The 15,876-nt window shown below is 42.5% G+C and overlaps 1 protein-coding gene across 1 annotated transcript in view; it reads left to right on the top strand.

Moving 5' to 3' along the window:
* Rcl1 (RNA terminal phosphate cyclase like 1) overlaps positions 1-15,876 on the top strand; it is a 61,071-nt gene that overhangs the window by 27,727 nt on the left and 17,468 nt on the right. The window contains exons 2-6 of the mRNA XM_008841661.3: positions 2,364-2,435; positions 5,589-5,764; positions 9,066-9,140; positions 9,631-9,755; positions 15,217-15,342. Coding sequence (XP_008839883.1) covers positions 2,364-2,435; positions 5,589-5,764; positions 9,066-9,140; positions 9,631-9,755; positions 15,217-15,342 — 574 coding nt within the window. The remainder of the gene's footprint in view (positions 1-2,363; positions 2,436-5,588; positions 5,765-9,065; positions 9,141-9,630; positions 9,756-15,216; positions 15,343-15,876) is intronic.

The following is a 15,876-nucleotide window of genomic DNA, read 5'->3' as shown; positions in this document are numbered from 1 at the left end:
CTTATAGGGTTTATACTGAGTACAATATTGTATAACTGTAATAATTCAACTGTAAACCTAAAAATTTACAGCCAATTTTGAAAGAGATGCATCCTACCTCAGGAAACCGTTATTGAATATGTCAATTGTTTTGTAATGATATGCTTCTTCTAAGTATGTTGTTATTAAATAAATCATTTTTAAAAATTAAAAAAAAAAAAACAGGTTGCCATGACTTTCTATGGGAAGAGCTTGGGTCTGAGGAGTTATGCAGAGAGGCAACCCAGTGTGATGGCTTGGTTAAGGGCATGGACTTTGGAGATGGAGACGGGCTCAAGTCTTGGCTCTGCCATTTGCTATTATTGAACAGGTTAGACTAGTTGGCAATCTAGAATTTCATCCGGTTTTGCTATGAAGTGGGGATGGCACTCATCACTTTGGGATTATGAAGATTAAATGACAATGTACGGCATAAAGTAGGTGCCCAGTAATGTTAACAGTAAGCTGTAGGCACAGTTTTGATCAGTGTTAGGATTTAATGGAGTTTTTCTGACTTTTAGCCCAATGCTCTTTGTCTGGATTGCAAAATTTGCCATGACAGGAGGTGGCTTTAAGTGACAGATCAGGTAGATGAGAGTTGCTAAGATACTTTGCTCACCCTTAGGGATCAGTTTAGGTGACTGCTGGGGTCTGTGCTGGTTTATCACAGGGGCGGGAACTGCCTATGTGTTAGGTAGTTATGTCATTGTTGTCTGCAGGAGAGCTGGTCTTCCTGTCCCTAGTGCGTGGGCAGAACGTTAAAGTTAAAGAGAGACGAGAAGGGGAGGGGTGCTAGAGGACGTACACTCCTTTCACATTTAAAATTAATTCTGTCTTCCATTTTCCTTCCCTTCATTCCTCTCTTTCTCTTTTAAAGAGTTGCCAGTTCTTTGTTTGGTCTCACACTATAGTCCTGGCTGGTCTGGAACTCATTGTGCAGCCCAGGCTGGCCTAAACTAACAACAGTCCTCCTGCCTCAGCCTCCCAAGACCTGGGTTTACAGGTATGAGCCTGCCATAACTGGTTTTTGACCAGCTATTAAATTTTAGATAACAGTCTGTTTGTGAAAGGAATTGAAGCAAATTTGAACATAAAATAAACATTTTTTTATAAAAGTTCATTCTTTTGAGGCCAGCCTGGCCTACATAGCAAGTTCCAGGCCAGCTGGGGCTATCGTGGGGAAAATAAAATAAAAAAATAGATAAATAAATAAATAAGTAAATTCTGTCCACTCCTATCAATAGAAGTTCATTTGTTAACATTTACTTTTTTTCATTCATTTAAAAATATATGGCAGTAACACTATATATTTAAAATAATTTAAAAATAATTTATTTGTATGTACTTTGTGTTTGCATGTATGTGGGTGTAGAGGCCAGAGGTTGATGTCAGGAGTCTTCCTTACATAGAGAGGCAGAGTCCCTTATTTGAACCCATAGCTTGCTGCTTTGACTGATTTAGCTGGCTAGTTTGCTCTGGGGATCCTGCCTCTGCCTCACATGCTGGGGCATTATAGCTGCTTTCTGTCCAACATTCACATGAGTGCTGAGGATCTGAACTCTTCCTCAAGCTTGCGGTAGCAAGCACCGAGCATCTCCCCAGCCCCTCATGTACCTATTAATGAAATGAAAACAAACAAACAAACAAAAAACTCAAACAAAACTGAACTAGTCAGATAGTCATATTTCAGAAAGAAGGGAAAAGGGAGCTTTTTATCTGGGAAACCGGAGGTGGGGGGCCCTGTTCACTCTCTCCTTTCAGGCATTCTGGGGCAAGAAAGAAAAACTGATTTTAAAACACTTTTATACTTTCTGAAGTTTCTACCTTATTTGGCGTGCTCTCTTGAGATCTTTGCTAGGTTTTTTTTTTTTTTTGTCTTTTTGAGACACAGTCTCACTTTGCCCCAACTGGCCTGGAATTCATTATGTGGACCAGGCTGGCCTTGAACACACAAAGATCCACCTGCCTCTGCCTCCTGAGTGCTGGGATTAAAGGTGTGCGCCACCACGCCTGGCTCTTTTATAGGTTTTATTAACATTCTGTTAGCTTGATAGTGGACTGCCATATATATCATATATATGACATGATGTATATATGTTATATATATTATATATATGGGATGTGGAAGCTGAATTGTTCATAAACAGTTCTGCTAATCACTTTCTAGTCAGTGCTTCTCTATGGCTTCAGGTCCATCAGTCCATGATCTATTAGCCAGTTCTGGAGGGAAACCCAGATGTGATGCCAGAAGAAAACTATCTTCTTCTGCAGTTCATAAACCAGATGTTCATTCTAGAAATGGTGCTTAACAGAGAATTTTCTTTCTTTTTCCCCCTCCCATATAGATTTTGAAGCTAGCTTCATAAGGCTACTGGACAAAATAACGAATGGTTCTCGAATTGAAATAAACCAAACAGGTAAGCTCTTTTCTCCTTAACTCCTAAAACTCCTGCATGTGCTAATTGGGCATTCCTCTGCTTCATATTCTTTCCAATGGTATAAACGCTGTATCATGTTGAAAACTTTGCTAATCACTCTGTTACATAAGCCCTCATCAGACGACAGTATTTGGAGAGTACCTTTAGAAGTTAACACAGGGAAGTGATGAGTGAACTTGTAATAGAATTCATCGTTCTGGATCATTAAATATTGGGTTCTAATAGAAAGACCCAGTTTCCAGTCTGTGATATGATTGTGGAGTGCTTGCCTAGCATGCATAAGGCCCTAGGTTCAATCCTCAGTAAAGGTGGTGGTTCACACCTTTAATCCCAGCACTTGGGAAGCAGAGGCAAGTGGATTTCTGTGAGTTCAAGGCCAGCTTGGTCTACATAGTGAGTTCCAGGCCAGCTGGGGCTACAGGGAGACCCTGTCTCAAAAACACCAAAAATAAAGAAATAAGAAACATATTCTTGACTAAAGAAAGTAGACAGGTGAAAATTTCAGATAATCAAGCACCCCTCCCCTTTTTAAGAGTAAAAATACTTTAGACTTAATATATGCATAAGCTTTCTAAAGTCCATTTTCTTACATATTCATATTGAATTCTCATAACAAACTCAGTTGTATGGGCTGGAATCGTTCATTTCAAATTTTGACTCTTAAGTTTATACAAATATATGCAAAAATGTGAAACTCCCTTTAGCTCCTAGAATCTTCCCCAGGGGTAGTTGCTATCACAGACAATGCTTGTGTGCACTGCATGCGTGTGACCAGTGCTCAGTAGGTTGTGCCTTCCTGCATTCTGCAGTAGCAGCTTTTCACCACCAACACAGCACTCTTAGCATGGTCCTGCTACCACATGCGGCTCTTCCCATGTTTCTTTGGGCTTCAGTTTAGTACTTTATTGTATAGATGGGTAGGAATTTAACTACTCACTACTGATAAACATTTAGGTTCTTGGTAGCTTTTCTTTTTCTGTTACTAGAACCATTATCTACATTGAATAGGAAGCCAGACAACATCCTTTGCCCGACACCATGAACTACAGCTATATCCCATAAGATTCTTTAGCCTTTTTCATATGTTGACGAGCTTGGACTCACACATGGCCCCGAGCCATGTAGATGTGCTGGTCTGTGTCTGCTTTCAGCCATACCTGATGGAGAACAGCCTCAGGAATGATGCCCAGATGTCTGCTATCAGCTGTGATCCCCTTTATTGTCCTTGGCTTACTAACTTGGAAATTGCTAGATCTTTTTTGTTTTCAGCAACCTTTTTTTTTTCCCTGTGATTCAGAAGGCAGCTAGCTGGGCATAGTTATGCATGCCCCTAATCCCAGCACTCTGGAAGCAGAGATGGGTAAATCTTTGAGGGCCAGGCAGGGCTGCATAGTGAGAGCTTCTCTCAAAACCCAAACATAAAAACCATATCAAAACAAGCAACAAAAACAAAGGCAGATAATTTTATTCTCTGGTCATATCCGTAACATAGGTTGAACACAAAGACATTATGCTAGCCTTGTGCCCCATGCTAGTGTGTGGCTATGATGAAATTCCTGATAACCTAAGAGAGGAAGGATCTATTTTGGCTTATGGCTTTAGCGGTATCAGTCTGTCTTGGTGGGGAGGGTGTGGCAGAGCACAGCAGGTGAGGCATGGCAGGCCTGAGGCAGAGAAAGAAGGCGGTGCCTTGTCACCTAGCTCCTTTTGTCTGCCTAAGTCCTCAGCCATGGGATGCTGCCCAGTTCAAGGTGAGGCTTCCCCTTGCAGTTAATCCTTTCTGGAACAGACCTTCACGGACACACCCAGAGGTGTTTTCCTGTTCTAGGTGATGGTAAGTATAGTGAGTTGACAGTGAAGTTTGACCATCACATATCTCATGTAGGCTCTGCCTTCCTTTTTCTTCTTTTTTCCCCTAGATGATAATCTAGTTTCTTATTTGTTTAATTGTAGGCGTAAACAGAATTGAAGAGTTTTGTCATTTTATATATATAGTCCTTTTAGCTTTTTGACCTAAAGGATATTTTGTGACTCAATACTACTTAATTAAAATTTTTTTATTAAATTTGATTGGGGGGATGTGTGCATACCCTGGAGCACAGGTGGAGGTCAGAGAACAACTTGCAGGAGTTGGTTCTCTCCACTATGTGGGTCCTGGGGAATCATACTAAGATCTTCAGGTTTGGCAGCAAAGTGGGTTTTCCCCTGAGCCTTCTTGCAGGCCCAACTCAGTACTGTTTAGACTCGTGATCCAGATTTTTCCTTTTGGGAAGTGTTAGTCACTTTGATCAGAATATGATTGTGGCTGAAATTGTTTGGATTTTGCTGTTTAATATAGTTAAACCTACTTACTTTACGAAATACTCAAAGCTGTTTTTCATTTGATTGTCTGAACATATTTCCTTCCTCTAATGTTGTTTATTTTGGGTAAATGGTGCTAAAGACATTACAAAAGTCTGAGCAGCGGAAATACTTGTTTATCTGTTTACCTCCAGACCGTCTAGGGTGTTTTACTGTTTCTCCTACCATACGTAAATGCAGTAAGAAGTAACTATATTTTTGGATGGTATGAATGCATGAAAAAGTGAACAAGGAAAATAACAAGTATCCACTGAAATAATATATATAACAATTTGATTTATTCCCCTCATTACCATCAAACTAAAATTACTACCACCAATGGTAGTGGATGCCACAAGTACTTGGGGTATGTGAATGTCTTCTGTGGTAAGTGAAGTATGTGAGAGATCTCATTTGAAGGAGCCTACAGGATGCTGCTGGTGTGATGGTAGAACACTGTGGTCCTCAAGTCTTAAGTGTGCCATTGGGAAGCTTGATGCCTATTAGGCGCTCTCTTCTGTGCCCCACTGTGACTGTCAGTGTACATAGCTTAGGGAGGGATTTAGATATTGCTGTTTATTAAATTATACTCACAATTTATTGTTCCAGAGGCTTGGCGGTAGTGAGTGAGCTTTTGGAGTGAAGTGTGGAGTCTCAGGAGTGGCATTCTGAACTCCCCTGGATGCCTTCGTCAGATTTGCCCCTTAGGACTCAATGCCATCATTGCCTTGATGCTTGGTTTTGTTTCTGCTACACGGTCCGTTGTTTTATTTTATTTTTTCCTGGTTTAAGGAACGACCTTATATTATCAGCCTGGCCTGCTGTATGGTGGGTCTGTGGAACACGACTGTAGTGTCCTTCGTGGCATTGGGTATTACCTGGAGGCTCTTCTTTGCCTGGCTCCGTTTATGAAGCAACCATTAAAAATAGTTCTGCGAGGAGTGACCAATGACCAAGTTGACCCGTCGGTGAGTATTGAGGCCAAACCATGGTGTGGATTTTTTTATAATTTTTAATTATTTTAATTTTTATTTTTTGGGGTCTGTTGCCACAGCTCAATTTCTGAGATTAAAAAAAGTTTCTAATAGGCACGGGTTTGGGTTAGACTGCTTTTCCTGTTTACCTTAAGACTTAGAGGTTAATTCGCTCCAAGAGACAGATGAATCAAGACTCGTAATCATCAAGTTGGGGATGATTGCTAACATCCATCAAGGTGCCTTTCTTTGTTGTGTCTAGGAACCTTCAGAACAGATGCCTGCTGTCTCATTATGCTTGACATGAAATATGTCGGCAGCAGTTTGAGTGGAGTTTCTGTAAAGTCATGTGAGAGCTGAGGCTTGAGGCCATCAGATCAGAGTTTAGGCAGGAAATAATATCTCTGGCCATGGTCCCAGCATAAGCCTGACCTGTCCAGGCTTCAGCCAGAAACTCAAGAACTTTTCATCTAAGAAGAGCTTTAGGAAAGTAAATAGCCACGAGGGTAGAAGAGAAATGTGTGAGCTTTGGTCATTTATGGGAACCAGCAAGCTTTTCATTAAGCATGTGAATTTTCCTGTGGATACAGGAGAATGGTTTACTATCTAACAGAAATTTCACTTTGTTTGCTGGAGCTGTTTTAATACCACTGTTAATGCTTCCTGTGGGGAAGGAGGGAGCCTACACCTTGGGATTCCTCTTATAGCTGATGACCGTGAAGCCCTAACTGAAGAGGCACCCTTGTCTTCCCACAACAGATGCTGGCCACAGCCTGTAAATGGATGGCTTCTGAGACCAACTTGAAAGTGTTGCAGTTTTCCTACCTGGGAAGGTGCAGTTAGTGGCCACCCTGTTGCTTACAAAGGCTCCCACTAAGATCTGAACATGACTAATTTACTCTTAGGCAGTCAAGGACTTATTCCTCAGTTCTTAGAAACTTAGCTGCATACCCTTTTCTAAGAACAGTTCAAGATTTGGAATTTTTAGCTGTAAAAGAATATTGTATAACCTGTTTAGAATTTTAAATTAAGCGATTGCTCTCCCCCCACCCCCACATTCTAGGGATTCTAGAAAATGTACCATTTAGTTAAAATAGGAGAGAAAGCATTTACACTTTAAGATTGCAAGTAGGTAAAGAGCCTCAAATAATGAGAAGCAGCAGCTTGGGATTTATCACTCTACTATTCCTGTTTTGTATTCTTTCATAATTGCTAATAATCATAAAAGATGTCTTCACTGTCAGCATTAAACAAATTTTAAAAAGTTAAATATATTAAGAATGACAAGATCAGTTGATGAATTCCCCGGGAATGGTACTTTAACCCTTGTATGCAGAGTGTTTACAAGATATCTGTTTTCTGGTGTTAAGGAACCCTACTTTTGCCAGCTACTTGGCAAAAATGACCCTGGTTTAACCTGGCTGTCCTCTAACCCTAGGTACAGAGTAGCTTCTTCAGCCTGTGGTGCTTTTCAGGCTTCTCTCTGCATAAAGGGTGAATTCCATGAGAATTCTGCCCTCAAGGAACGCTCATCCTCCTAGGGTGGATAGCTGGAGACTGGAAGACAAAGGCTGATTGTCCCCTAGGTCTTGATGATAGGGATGTAAGCAAGTGCTGAGAATCTGTGTCTTGGTCTGTTTTGCTTTGATATAACAAAGCACCTGAGACTAGGTATTGACTGCTCTTGCAGAGGACCAGGGTTTGAATCCTGGTGCCCACATGGCAGCTAACAACTGTCTGTAGCTCCAGTTCCAGGGGATCACACACCTTCTTCTGACCTCCGTAGGCATTGCACGACACAAGTGCACTAAGGTCCATATAGGCAATACACTCATACACATAAAATAAAAATAAAAATTAAAAAGAATATAGATTTACTTCTTATCTGTTCTGGAGGCTGGGATGTTCAAGAATCTGGTGCTGCGTTTCAGCATGGTGGAGAGCATGGCTTGGCAGGACAGAGAAATCGAGCAGAACCCAACCTTGTATCAGAAACCTGTTCCCACAGTAACTAACCCCGATAATGGCCTTACTGTATTAACGGGGTTCCTATCTTCATTACTACATCCCCCCTGAAAAGTCTTCTCCCGCAACAGTATTTCAATGACAGATTTCGAAGTGAGTTTTTTGGAGAAGACTGGCAAACCATAGCAACTAGGGAAGGCTACTGCTGGAAGGAAAAAGACTCACTGGGTTTTAGGATAATACTGGAGGTAGAGTGTACCATCTAGATTTATGTAGGATTTCCCAGAAGGACAAAGTCACGTAGCAACACATTTCTCAGAACTTAACCCCACTGTCAAGTGATGCATGACTCTATTAAGTTTTAAAATATGTTTAGATTTAATATTTAATTGAAATAGACATTAGCTAATCTCTAATTAAATTTTTGCTAGTTCCTGTCCCTGCCACACCCAGCCCATTCTGAACATGTTCGTAGGCTTTATGGATCACTTATACTTTTGACTAATTTTCTGCTATTAAAATCATCACTCGGAACTGTCTTCAGTTTTCAGAGCCCTATTGGAGTATCTCTGTATTGGATCAGCCTGTTAGAGTTGTTGGCAGCTTGGAGACAGCCAGGCTCGATGAGGCTCTGCCTTTAAGAAACAAGGAAATTCAGACATGATATTCTTGTCAGGGGCTAGGCAGGTAGTCTGAGGCAGAGCTTGAGACCAGGAATAGGACTTCTGGTACCCTGCCCGCTCTCATTCCGCCATAGGATCAGCCTCTGCAGGGCCAGAAGGGAAAGTACATCCCTTAGAGAGCAATTTTCTCTCATGTTGTAATTCACTTGTTAGATATACATGATTTAAATATTATCTTTATACTTTATGAGGAATCCACAAATAAATGACAAAGACTTTCTCAGAGCTTAATATGAAAGAGATAACAGTAACTGGTAGTAAACCTTGCCATAAGCTGTCAGTGCTGTTGTAATTGCAATCTGGGCTTTGCTTCATGTATTTTGAAGCTATCACTCCCATCACCTACCTCCTGGCCACGTAGCATCACCACCTACATCAGTATGCTTAGATAAGCATTGTGTCATTTATTTGCTTTGCTTTGACCTGAAGAGCCACTAGCTCTAAATGTTAAGGTTGCATCTATTATATATTGGAAAAAGATCAATCAGAAGGGCTGATGCTCTCATCCTGGTGTGGAACCTATGAGAGTGAGCAGGGGTCCTGTTTATTTTCTGTGTGAGTCAACAGTTTAAGTCTCAACTTGCTTCCTTGATTCTGCTACATGTTCAAGGTTTAGTGACAAATTCTTTTTCTGAAATAACTTACAGGTTGATGTTCTTAAGGCAACAGCACTCCCTCTGTTGAAACAGTTTGGGATTGATGGAGAATCATTTGAGCTAAAGGTAAGAACGTGGGAACTGCTGGCTGTTTATATTTAAGACATTTTTTAATCAACTCCCTAGGAGAGATGTGTGTGTGTGTGCCATATTTTACATTATCATTTATCAAAAGACCTACCAGGCTCATTAACTGATGCTTCAGACTTTGAACGGAAAGAGACTCTTGAATAATGGCAGTAGTGGCCCACAGTCACAGTGTACTCTGTGGTCGGTGCTGTCATAAGCATTTCATTCAGACTGACTCCTTCATTCTTCACCTCAGCTCTGTCAGTTAGCTAAGGATAGAGCCAGCTGTATGGAGTCTGGCCCTGTGGCCTCTGCTCTAACTCATCCTGATAGAATCTGTATTCAGGACCTCCTAGATGCACCTGAGAATCTGTAGTGTTTCCAAAACCTAGTGGGAGTCATTTAACCTTCCTGGGTTGGGGTGTTAGAGGAATACATGTTTTTCTGTATCTTTGCCTTACCCTGCCCTACTCACCACTTTGTGCAGATTTTGCGACGGGGAATGCCTCCTGGAGGAGGCGGCGAAGTGCTTTTCTCCTGCCCTGTAAGGAAGGTCCTGAAGCCTGTCCAGCTCACAGACCCTGGAAAAATCAAGCGGATCAGGGGCATGGCGTATCCTTGACTGACTACCTCTCTTGACCCATGAAGATAACAGTTTTACTTCTTTGTACCACTTTTCATGTTTCAAACAACACTCTTGTGTTTCTTTTGAGATAGGGTCTTACTAAGAAACTCTAGCTGGCCTGGAACTCACTATGTAGACCAGGATGGTCTGGAACTCACAGAGATCCTCCTGCCTCTGCCTCCCTAGTGCTGGGATTAAGGAGTACACTACCTACCACTCCCAGTCTTTGTGGAAGTTTTCACAGTGAAATTATAATGTTGAGATATGTTTTATTATCTGCCTCACAATGAATAGATTGATTCATTAATTTTTCTTCACTTAATATTTAAGATGTCTGGAAGGAAATGAACTCTACAGACTATAGTTCTTGTATAACATAAAATGATGTAGGGGTGTGTGCAGAGGCCCTGGGTGCTGGGAGTGATCAATTTTGTCTGGAGGATTTGGGGAGGCTGGAATAGTAACAGTATGGTCTATTGTGGTGTTTATTCTATGTCCTTTGGGGAGGTGATGTTATGTACTTTAATGTTAGGCTTTATAATGTTTCGAGTTAATTTACATCCTGTTTTTCAGAAAAGTGAAACCGAGACTTTAAAAGCTCAGTTTGCTAATAAAGTCACACTGCTAACATGGCACAGATAGGATTTAAGCCTTATCAGTGGTTTGGTGCCCAGGCTTTTAACCTTTGCTTTTTTCCTATAGAAAAGAAAGGATTTGAATGAGTCCCAAAGGAAGGAGGCTTGTGAAGTGAAGCAAGAAAGGGGGAGTGCTGTGGCAAGAGAACTGGGCCTACAGAAGAGAGGTACAGTGCAGTTCTGGGGAGTAGCTAGCAAGTAGCTAGTAGCAAGTTCTGGGGGTAGGCAGGATTCAGGTGGTCAGTGGAATTGATGGAGTATGAAGGTGAGCCAAAGTCTGTGAAGAGCACTGAGCAGTCAGCCATTATTCCAAAGTCAGTCATTTCCATCATATTAGGAGATAGCTTTGGTAATGTAAGAACTTCTGTGGAAATTTTAGGATGTATCGATGTGAGGGGGGAAAAAAAGGCTCAATAGCAACCACTTAAAGAGTGGTAGGAGAGAATTGCCGTGCCCTACAGACACAGGGAGAATGATAGCTGGAGGACAGGGGCTAGTGAGAGGGGCTATAGTGGCAGAGTGGATGGGGCGTACCTCCTGTTCTCTGGTTAGAGGAGTAGAGTCACTGAGGGTGATTTGATGGCTCCCACTAAGGCTCATGGGTGGGGATGTTTGCTCTGATAGTAACTATAGAAATTTGGGGTAGGGTGGGGTATAGGTGAAGATAAATTCAAGTGTTAACACCTGCTAAGTTCAATGGCGCCAGTGAAATGAGTCTAGAAAGGACATAGGAATGCAGGATTTTGTAACTCTGGGGCAAGATGAGGGCTAGAAATGAACGCTTTGAAGTCAGCAACCATCAAGAATGCAAAAAGGTGACAGGAACCCTGAGAGGCCATCAGAACTGGAAAGTAAAAGCTAAGTAAGGAGAAGGAAGAAAACAAAGCCTGCTGGAGACCCAGGCCAGTCCCTGCTAAGGTGCTGAGGAGTCCGTGTTGGTGGGGAAAGCTGAGGCCCTCAGAAGAGCTTTTCCTAGATGTGGTAGAGGAGAAACAGCCAATTCTTGATTTTGGGGTGAAGGACCAGGAAATGGTGATGTGCTGGAGCCACTCTTTTCAGAATCTATAGGAAAGAGGAGGAGGAAGAAAGGTGAGGTGGTGACTCACTGAGGCAAGTGCAGAATACACTCCTTTTAAAGAAAGGTTGGGGCTGGCGATGGCTCAGGTGGTAGAGCCCTTGCCTTGTAAACATGAGAATTTGAGTTTGGATCTCCATAATCCACTTTAAAAAAACACTAGGTATAGTGGTACACATGTAATCCCAGCTCTAGAGAGACAGAGACAGAGGATCCCTGGGGCCCACAGGCTAGCTAGCATAGCCTAATGGAGTCCCAGGTCCAGTGAGTGATCCTGCCTCCTAAGGAACAGCTCCTGAAGTTGTCCCCCCCCCCCAACACACACACACAAGAAAGGTTGCTACTGATTTGGGTGTTTTGTAAATTAGATAAAGTGGATTTAGGAAAGTGGGAGTATGAAGGAGCAAAACAGTGAGTGAGATCCCAACATCGAGAATCAGACCAATGTGCTTCTGCTACTGTCCGCTGTTTACTGATGCAGTGCTTGACTGGTGTGGAACTGGGTCTGTGACATCTGCATGGGCTGTGATGAGGTTAACTGAAGTATGAGTAAGCCATTGGGAGATGATGGCTGCTGTAATTCATAGGAGTGGACTCACATCTACAGACACATGGTAACAGGCTGGTTCAAGGTAGATCTTTGTGGAGGGAACTAGAGGGGGATTGGGAAAAGTTGGAATTGAGGTTGAGAAGGGCTTCAATAAAGATGTGTGACAGTGGTGGTAAAGTGTGCAGTCACAGTGTGGGGCAGTGACTGGAGATAATAAAAATGCATGGAGAACAGCAAAAAGGACTCAGATGAAGTTGAAACTTTCTCGTGGAGGGAGAAGTACATGAGCAAGAGGGCCAGTTTGCTCTATGCATGGAAGCACCTGGCAGACTGGGTGGGCAGAGAAGGGGGTGATGGAGAGCTGTGGAGAACTGGGAGGTCAGGGTGAAGCCCTTGCCAGATGCTTCCTCACTTCCTAAGGGGTGGGGCTTACCATTCTAGAGAATGCAGGAGGCTGAGAGATTGAAAGTCTTAACAGAGTGAAGAGCAGATCAGTATAAGTGATATGAGTGAGGAATTGATTGTAGGGAATACCATTAGTGTTTCACACAGTGAAATTCTAGGTGTTGACATTGATGGGATCCGAGCCGGGACAGGTGTTGGGTCTGTAGAAATAAAACCTTGTCCTCCTCAACTTTCCCTGCCAATGTTCTTTGACACTTCCTTGTGTGGAGTCAGAGGCAGGAAGACACTTGTAAAGGCCTCATATCCCTTCCCTCCTGAGTGATGTAGGGACAGAACCACCCCAGTACAGCTCTGCCCAGGAAAGTCAACACAGTGCCTTTGCTCACAGTCCTATCTGTAGACCAAATGATCTAGTCACTCACTGGTCGGCAGAGTTGCCCATTTAACAAACACCTCAAAGGAATGTGGGCTTGAATTTTCACCATCTTTGCCAGTTTCAGAGCGTGAGGACAAATAGCTGACTCTGGAAAATGCTTTAGTTAGTTTTGTGGGGTTTTTACTTATAGGACTGGTTGCTGCTTGGACAGAGCTTGTCCTTGTTTTCGAGTTGGGAGAACTGTGGTTTTAACCTAGTTACTCCCCAAAATACTGCTTTTCTCTCTTGCATTCTACAGATTGATGACCAGGCAGCTGGGTCTGGGAGGGGACTGCTGGTGGTTCTTGCCAGCAGCTGTGAGTAGAGTTACTTTTTACTAACTGCCACTGTTCTCTCTCTTCCCTCTACCTGATGAGGACAGGAGAGGAGCACTTGCTTAGCTTCATAGTGCTGAGCCAGAGCTCATAATTCACTGAGAGTTAAGAAGTTGGGGTACAGGTAGAAGATGTGGGTGAGCTGGGGTTTGTGGACAATCTAGTTTCCTTCTGTAACTGTAGGGAAGCTAGCTGGAGAGTCTTTCTGTTGTTTTTTTCTTTTACTCACCATGTCCTGCACCATGGGGGACACAGGAACACATCCTCCTTTTACCCTCTTGGTTTTCTTATCTCTAGAGGGGTGAGAGGAAGGTGTTTTTTGGAAGTCATAATTTTGAGCAAGTGTCTTGGTCCCATATCCTAAGGGCTTAGGTAAACTCGAACTAGGACTTAGGGCCCTTGTCGCAGGGTTGCTGTGAACATATACTTAGGTGATAGTATATGTGTAAGAGCTGTAGGTGCTGTGAGCACTATGGGATTGTTTAAGGGTGGTGGCATCTCCTGAGTGAGCTGTCCTAGGGAGAGAGGGTAGGCTCAGGCCTCAGAAAAATGGCACCCACTCAGTCTAAAAGCTGTGAGACCTGGGACTGTTTGTCTAAACTGTCTGTGGTCAAAAGTACATTCTGGACTGAAGAGGGTGATGTAACCATACTCTGTGTATTGAAAAATTCCTCTTTGCTCTTTCCCCATTTCAGGTTTGTTCTTTGAGTCAAGTCAAATATTTATTGAGCATTTCTGAGTACAAAAGTAGTGCATTAGAAAGTTGTAAGAGGTACAGAAGTGAAGCCTCTGCCCTTATGGAGCAAGAGCAAGATGTGTCTGAAGGGAGACATGGTAAGTTCAAGTGAAGACACGGATAGAAGGCAGTCCAGGCTGAAGAGTAGAGCAGCAGTGGTTCCTGGTCAGGGACGAATGTCCTGAGCAGGCTGGAGAGTCCTGATAATGGGATCCAGGAAGAGTTAGCGTGAGGGAGCTTACTCTGTAGCAAAGTATTAGGTTGAGTCTAGTAGAGGAGCTAGATGACTTGTCAAGTTTCATGCACAACAGTTTGTTTCTCAGTTCTAGTAAAAATTAATGTGTTCTTGATAGTAACTGTTGAACAGCTGTGTTGGAATGGGCAGATCACACTGTTAAAGCTCATACGGATTTATGTTAAGGTAATGGGAAAGTCATATTATTTGGTTGTTTAGTCCTGCATATATAGCCAGCTTTTGACCATTCATTATCTCACGTTAGAAATGCTCAGGCCTTACTTTTAATTTGTTGGGTCAGGGAGAGCCAGTCTTTGTTATAAAGTCTAATTTTGGGTAATAATTTCCATATCCTCAGCCATGAATTTTTTTGCTAATTTCTTCTTCCTTTTCTGGAGTGCCCTGTTGTAGTGTGCTGGTTGATCATATCTTTCACCTGATGGTAGCAAATGGAGGGTCCTCTGTCGTCCACAAGTGAAATTTATTCTTAAGTAATAGAAAATAGCCTTCCATACTTGGAAAACCTGTGATCTTTACAAACAGCAGTCACCTTGACCTTTCACTAAATGTTTTCTGCTTCCCAGTCAGCAAGCATGTCGGGAAGTGGGCTAGGATTGGCACAGGTCCACCCTAGTGTGGTATCTATCCTGGCCTTAGGCTCTTAGATTTCTTGGTTATAGCGGTGGACTGCTCAGAGAATAGCCAAGTGTTCTCCAGGGTCCTTCATGGGAAGCCTGAATTGCGGCTTATAAAGAAACAGCATTTTCCTGCCCTCTGGAATGAAACCATTTATAGAGAATCGCGTGGTTAGGAAAGGTAGGGCTGAGGAGTCCCAAAGTGATACATTCCATTCTAGGAATCTAGATTTTTCTTTTTGTCATGTCTGTTTTAAGCCTTTTATATTGTGATAATGAAAAATTGATTTATGGACTATAAAGTTAAGCAGTTCCATACAGTGGGGGAAGTTGTCTTAGTTTGGCAAATACTTGCCATCTTCAGAACTGGCTTTCCTCCATCCTGGCATCAGGCAGCATGAATGACTTCCTTAACCCCAGGCTGCAGGTACTCAGTACGTGTATCACCTCAGATGGCAAACCGGATTGTGGATTCTGCAAGGAGCATACTCAACAAGTTCATACCTGACATCTATATTTACACAGACCATATGAAAGGCGTCAACTCTGGGAAGTAAGTTTTCTGCATTTACAGTCAACCTCTGCAGCTCTCCAAGCCTTTTTCACATACCTGTCCTGTTTGAAGTTAAAACTACCAGCTCTGAGCTGCAGAGGAAGAACACTTTCAGAATTAATCCCCTTCCAAATTATTGCCATTGTTGCGATGGTGGGGAAGAAACAATTAAAACCATTTTTAGCCAGGCATGGTGGCGGCCTGCCTTTAATCCCAGGATTTGGGATGCAGAGGCAAGCAGATCTCTCTAAGACAGAGACCAGCCTGGTCTACATAGCAAGTTTCAGGCCAGCTGGGGCTACAGGGAGACCCTGTCTCAAAAAGACCAAAAACATAAAAATAAAAAACAAAACCACTTTGATTAGTTATAAAAAAAATGAAACCTGCTAAAAAATTGAGTGGTACCATAGAGATCTGTTTTCCTTTGGTGTATAGTTAACAGCGTTTTACCATGTTTGCTTTACATTGTAGTCTTGTGATATAGTCCTGGCTGGTCTTGAACTTGTGGCAACCTTCCTGCCTCCGCCTGTACCT

This window comes from Nannospalax galili, unplaced genomic scaffold, assembly GCF_000622305.1.
Source record: "Nannospalax galili isolate Female #2095 unplaced genomic scaffold, S.galili_v1.0 scaffold241, whole genome shotgun sequence".
NCBI lineage: Eukaryota > Metazoa > Chordata > Mammalia > Rodentia > Spalacidae > Nannospalax > Nannospalax galili.
This window is presented reverse-complemented; position numbering and strand designations above follow the sequence as displayed.